This window comes from Silurus aristotelis, assembly GCF_946808225.1.
Source record: "Silurus aristotelis genome assembly, chromosome: 2".
NCBI classification, from domain to species: domain Eukaryota; kingdom Metazoa; phylum Chordata; class Actinopteri; order Siluriformes; family Siluridae; genus Silurus; species Silurus aristotelis.
In genome coordinates this window covers 25,681,389-25,688,247 of record NC_139575.1, presented here as the reverse complement: position 1 = coordinate 25,688,247, position 6,859 = coordinate 25,681,389, and the positions used below count along the sequence as shown (strand labels likewise).

General features: G+C 40.4%; 1 protein-coding gene across 1 annotated transcript; it reads left to right on the top strand.

Moving 5' to 3' along the window:
* The first annotated feature begins 2,405 nt into the window (after positions 1 to 2,405).
* Positions 2,406 to 6,757, top strand: rps10 (ribosomal protein S10). Its single transcript, XM_083531036.1, has 6 exons — positions 2,406 to 2,545; positions 4,795 to 4,944; positions 5,912 to 6,086; positions 6,200 to 6,277; positions 6,497 to 6,552; positions 6,679 to 6,757. Exons 2-6 carry the CDS (start codon positions 4,795 to 4,797, stop codon positions 6,718 to 6,720), a joined length of 501 nt encoding a protein of 166 aa, XP_083387162.1. The 5' UTR covers positions 2,406 to 2,545; the 3' UTR covers positions 6,721 to 6,757.
* Positions 6,758 to 6,859: the final 102 nt, after the last annotated feature.

Sequence of the window (6,859 nt, the reverse complement as noted above, 5' to 3'; positions counted from 1 at the left end):
GTTAGAGAAGTAAAGAAAAGAGTGCAGGCAGGGTGGAGTGGGTGGAGAAGAGTGGCAGAAGTGATTTGTGATAGAAGGGTATCTGTTAGAGTAAAAGGGAAAGTTTATAGGACTGTGGTGAGACCTGCGATGTTGTATGGTTTAGAGACAGTGGCATTGAGTAAAAGACAGGAGGTGGAGCTGGAGGAACAGGGACAGGATTAGAAACGGGTTTATTAGGAGGACAGCGCATGTAGGACATTTTGGAGACAAGGTGAGGGAGGTGTGATGGTTTGGACAGGTGCTGAGGAGGGACATGGGGTATATTGGTGGGAGAATGCTGAGAATGGAGCCACCAGAAAGGAAGAAAAGAGGAAGGCCAAGGAGGAGGTTTATAATTGTGGTGAAGGAAAACATTCAGGTGGTGGGGTGAAAGAGGCAGATGTAGAGGACAGAGGGGTATGGAGAAGGATGATCCACTGTGGCGACCCCAATAGAAGAAGCCAAAAGAAGAAGAAGAAGAAGAAGATATATATATATATATATATATATATATATATATATATATATATATATATATATATATATATATATATATATATATATAAATGTCAAGTATAAAAGCTTTTATTGTCATTTTAACTATATGTAGCTGACGCATTACACAGTGAAATAAAACAACGTTCCTGAATCCTAGTGCTACATACAACAATCACAGAAAACACAGGGCTAAGGACTCCTATCCTTGCCACCGCCACCTATATATATATATATATATATATATATATATATATATATATATATATATATATATATATATATATATATATATATATATAGAGAGAGAGAGAGAGAGAGAGAGAGAGAGAGAGAGAGAGAGAGAGAGAGAGAGAGAGAGAGAGATTCTTAACCTTATTTTTTTTGTACTCTATAGTTGTACTTTATACTTTTAATATATTTTGATAGTTTTAATGCTTTATACATGTCTTTCTTTGTCTCTTGAAGTTAAGAAGACAATAATGCAGTATTTGTGTTGTTACAGAAAATCTGCTACACACAAACTCCTCTGACCTAAAGAAACCCCTTGCTTGCAAATGGTCTCAACATTACAAAGCACTGACACCTGGGACCTCTTTCATAAATGTTAAATGTCTCCTTATAATAGGTCTCACTATTTCAGAGATGATACACTCATCAAAAACTTCTTTAGGAACCCTCTACTAATACTGTGTAGGGCCTAATGATGCTCACATAAAAGCCTTAATTCCTTGTGGATTCCACGATATCTTTTAAAGAAAAATATTTTTGAGATACTGATCCTTGTATACTTACACAATATGGAAAAAGCTTTTAGGCACATACACAACTGCAATTCTCCTGTTCTCTTGGATTCAAATCTGGTAAATGTGAAGGCTTCTGAAGAACACTGAATTCATTTTTTAGGAAACTAGTTTGAGACAACTTTTGCTTTGTGACAAGGTGCTGGAAGTAGCTATGAAATTCCCCACACCATTATACCACCTCCACCAGCCTTGACTGTTTGGACACAAGGCAGATTGGTCTCATGGATTCATACTGTTGGTGCCAAATTCTGGCCTTATCATCCGTCTGCCTTTTTTTTGGCTGACAGAAGCATTATGGTCTTCTGCTGTTGTAGCTGACTCGAGATAAGATTTGACAGGATGTGCATCTTAATTAGATGTTTTTCTGTTCACCCTAATTGTTCAAAGTCATTATCTGAGTTACTGTGGCTTTTTTATATATATATATATATATATATATATATTTTTTTTGCCAGCTCAAATAAGTCTGGCCGGTCACTATAGACCTTGGTGAACCTCTGCTGACTGGATGTGTTTTCTTTATTGCACCATCCTGAATAAATTCTAGTCTGTCAACATGTCTGGCACCAGGAATCATGCTCCAGTCAAATCTATTTTGCAGTGCACTGCTGATGCATGTTTCACTGATTAGATGATTGCATGAATGAGTAGGCGTACAGGCAAATTTAAGTACCCAAAACATGTGTATGTTTTTTTCTTTGTTAAATATTTCATATTAAACTTGGATCATGTGGTTCATCAGCCATACAAGTCCATAAATTATATAAATTAGCTGATACTATTGAATTAATTACACATTAGAATGAATGCATAAATATATAACAGAACTGTGATTTGGATTGCAGGAATGAAGTGGGGAGTGCAAGCTCAGCGGTTAAGGTGCTGGGTTACTGTCGGTGGTTCAGGCAAGCTGCCACTCTTGGGCCCTTGAGCAAGGCTCCAGGGGCACCGTATCATGGCTGACCCTGCGCTCAGACCCCAACTTTCGAGCAGGCTGGGATATGCAAAAAAAGAATTTCAGTGTGCTGTAATGTATACATGACAAATAAGTCTATTCTATTTGATCAAGCTTGATGTCGCTCAGTGACGTGAAAAAAATAACATCCAGGCCGCTAGATGGCGGTGTTTGTTTTGTTTACACTGACGCCCGTTTCTGATGATAGAACCCCCGGAAGTGCTGTGAAGCGGTCCTTTCCGGCCCCGGTCTCTCAACAAGCGCAAAGGTAGGTCGAGTGTAACGCTAAAAAATCCATCAAAAATCAAACCAATCTTTTAAAATTCAGTGTTTTTTCATGGCAAATCTGTAAGAAATATATGTAATGCGTATGTGCTCGGCAGTCTTTTAGTAAATGGAGCTTTGTTTGGTTATTGTTGATAGTGGATATGTATCGGTCAGAGTATGCTAGGAGATAGAAGCTAACATAGTTTTTTCGGTACCGGAAGCGGAATATGGCACTGGATGGTTTGAGTTTATATATTTATGATATTTAACTTGAACGTGGAGATATGAGGGTATGAACGCAGTGCTAATTTTTTGTTGGCAGGAGCTTAACGTTTCGCATGATGGCTCGGTAATGTGGCGCTAATGGTGGAGGGTGCGAGGGAAACGAAAACCAGTAGGAGCTTTATGACTACAGTTCTATTAGAAGCTGTGGATGACAATCAAGCACCACTCTATCTAAACTCGCTCTCAGTCAGTTTCCAAATGTATTAATGAGAGATGAAAAGATAATGAACAGGGATATTTTTGCACAAGAGCAGGTCATAGGAGGCCTTAAGAAATACTGGGTCTAAGTAGAGGGTCAACACTTAACATTAAATGAACAAGAAGACAAAGAAGATACAGAATAAAGTGCGGAAATCAAACAGCAAGTAAAAACAGTGCATTCTGCTCTTAGGTGTATTTGTCTGACCAGGATGTTTAGCATCTGTTTTTGGTAAGGCAGGTCATTGTGGCTTGGAGTTATTCTGTCCTGGAAAAGCATAGCGTGATGGTGTGCCTCAGTGAGATGATCCATGTTTGTGCTTTTTTGTTCATCTTTATAACGGATAAAATGCTCACACAGACATGCAGAGCATTAAAGTAACCTACAGGTGAGCTGGAGCATCGTGTCAGGGATGAAGCGTAGAAACTGCAGTGCCCACAGAGTCAAACTTTGCCAGTTCTAGAACATTATAATGACCATTCGTTCATGTTGGGAAGTGACGTCTGATCAGTAAATAGTGACAACTATATAATATCAACTCTTCTTTTATATAAAACCAACACATGGTGAATATCAATGATTTGTTTTCAAAGACGTTCGCCAGCGTTGTATTGCACCTTCTTGTTTGTTTGTGACCACACACACGGTTCAGATGGAGCATTCAAACCCTAACACACGCTGTTCCACCGCAACATGAACATGGCTACACACGTCATCTAATCTGAACGCAACTATTTCAACACGCGTGAAATAACTGTATGCAGTAAGTTCTGGTGGAACGCAGTTTTGTAACGCGTTCGTGGCTTCTTGCTTTTGTTCTGCCGATCGGGTTCTCACCAGTGCGGCTCGGAGGCTTCGGGAGATCGCTACACTTGTTTTATTGAACATCGGGAAGGGAAACTCGTACATTATCCACAGCCGATTAAACAGTGCATCCTCTCTCTCTCTCTCTCTCTCTCTCCACTCACAACTCCCTCCTCCCGCGCACACACTTCGTTCCCGCGATTCCAAATCACTGTTCTCGCGGTATGGTCTCCAGATCTTATTTGAAGTTGCAGTATGTCATTTATAAACTTGCCTTTCGTTTAATTTACAATGAGCATGGACATACAGACTTGTCCGGCCATGCTAGCCTCCCCGGTTACCATAGCAACGACCCAAACAAACGACGGCATGAAAACCAGCCTCAAACACAAGCTAAACATCATTCGGCGTTGTGTGACCGAATATTAAGTAATTATTGCCATCCAGCAATACGAAAAGTCTTCGTATTTAACCAGGTAAAACACGTGTGCATTCATTACTTCAGGTAAACGGTTAATTTTCTGAGTGAAAAGTTGTCGCCTGAATGTACGTTTTAATGGCTCTGGTAATTCCACGGTCTCATCTGTTTTTAGCATTAATAAACATTTTAACTGTTCTGTTTCAGCTAAACTTAAAGTATGTGCTAGTCATTTTGTTTTGACAGCTCGGTGCTTTAAAAATGACCGGACATGCGCAGTACCCTCGCAACGCAGTACCCTCGCAACGCGTTTGTTATTGTTTACTTTATCAAATGAGAGAAATGGTCTATAAGAGAAACTTATTACATTGCAGTGCAGATATGATGGATCCACAGCCTGGAATTGGCCCAGGGCCTTGAGTTTGATGTGTCTGCACTAGATTCTAGTGATTACTAGACTTGTAAACCTATAAGTAGGTCTGCTCATGAACAAGTGTTACTCTGTGGTGCTTAAATTCTGCTAATTTCTCTAATGTTTGTGCAGATGTTGATGCCCAAGAAGAATCGTATTGCCATCTACGAGCTCCTCTTCAAAGAGGGCGTGATGGTGGCTAAAAAGGATGTGCATCTGGCCAAGCACCCGGAGCTCGCCGACAAAAATGTGCCCAACCTTCACGTAATGAAGGCCATGCAGGTGAGCATGATATCAGATATATCAGTATAGACAAGTTTGCTGCAGTTTGTTACCACACTATTCTCCAGATCTGTTTGAAAATAAAATGTAAGACATAGTCATGGACTTCATGCTCAGAACTTGGAGTGCTTCTGATCGTGTGGAGCACTATTTGTGCTTTTTTCTGACCATGCACCCGATTTCTTTTGTGTACCGACTTTTTAAATACTTATTTGGCGGTTTCCTGTGAAATGTAAATGAGCAACAAAGCTTTTGTCACTAAAGTCATGCTTTGGATAAAGATTTGGGATACAAATGAGCTTAAAACTAAAGATGTAATAAAACCATAGGAATCACCTGGTGGACATGATCTTTAGGTTTTAAACTCATTTGTAACCCAAATCTTTATGCACAGGCATGATGTCTGTGACAAACACTTTAGTGCTTGAATGCTTATTTACATTTTTTGTCAAACTCCTTCTCGGGCGGTTTCGTCTGCTCAGTCAAGAATCCATTAGATGAGAAGCACAACCTCTTATTAGGATGTAGTAAAACCAGTTGACCACTTGATACACAAACCTGTTGCTTGATTATCTTTATTCATCAGTTCGTGATTTTTTTTGTTTATTTTATCATATATTTTTTTATATAGATGCGCGTACACTTTTTAGTTTTTGGAGACGTGAGCGATAGAAAACAAAAATGAGATTCGACCAAGAATATTGTGGCTACTTTTTTTTACAGCTAGTCCAAGAGCCAAACACTTAAGCCATGTTCTGCATCACCACGGCTTACACATAGTAATGGTTTCCTTCATGGAGCTTGTGTAAAGCTTTTCAACTTCACCCTGAGCTCACAATATTGTCAAGAAATGTTTTTAAAGACAATACATCCAAGACATTATGAATAAAGGTCTTTATTCACACCTTTGAATGAGTTTAATGTAAAATACAGTGAGTGAAGTGTCTACTTTTCGCCTTTCTGACAGTCTCTGAAGTCCTGCGGGTACGTTAAGGAGCAGTTTGCATGGCGCCACTTCTACTGGTACTTGACCAACGAGGGCATCCAGTACCTGAGGGACTTCCTGCACCTGCCCCCTGAGATTGTACCTGCCACTCTACGCCGCCAGACCCGCCCTGAAACAGCCAGGCCCCGCCCCAAGGGTAAAGACTTTTTAATCTTTCTATTAAGTGCTTACAATCATTGCTTAGAAGTATAGTTTTGTAGTTTGAGTGCCTTCAAGACAGCTGAGCCCAGTTCTTTGTCCCTGTTTCAGGTCTTGAGGGAGAGAGACCAGCACGTCTGGCACGTGGAGAGGGAGACAGAGATGCCTACAGGCGATCCGCAGCTCAGCGTAAGTATACAGCACGCACCGTCGCAGAATAGAGCAGCTCAACTCATCTTTTCTACCGAAGAAATTCTAACATATGACAGTCACAAGTTTACAGTGCTGCTATATTACGGCATGTGCTCTGTTACACCTTCATTGTTGGCCAGCGTTTATGTCCAAGCGAGTTAACATATATTAAGCATGTAGCTTCATTACATGGTCTCTAATTCGTTGTTTCTGCAGCTGGAGCAGATAAGAAGGCTGAAGCAGGTGCAGGAGCTGCTACAGAATTCCAGTTTGTAAGTACTATTGCTGAGATCTGTACATGTCTTGCAGTGTCCATTATTGGGAATTGGAGGGAACGAGGTAATGCTAACTTTTTTTTGTGTGTGCCCCCCCCCCCCCCCTTTCTTTCCCACTCACAGAGAGGTGGCTTCGGGCGTGGCCGAGGACAGCAGCCACAGTAATTCGCCACATTCTGTGTATAATAAATTTTGGAAACAATTTATGCTCATGGCTACTTTTTTTTTCTTACCCACTTTTCAGTCTCCTGTTGCATCTGGCCTTTACATGAAACATTTTAAGATGTGTGCACACTGGTTTATT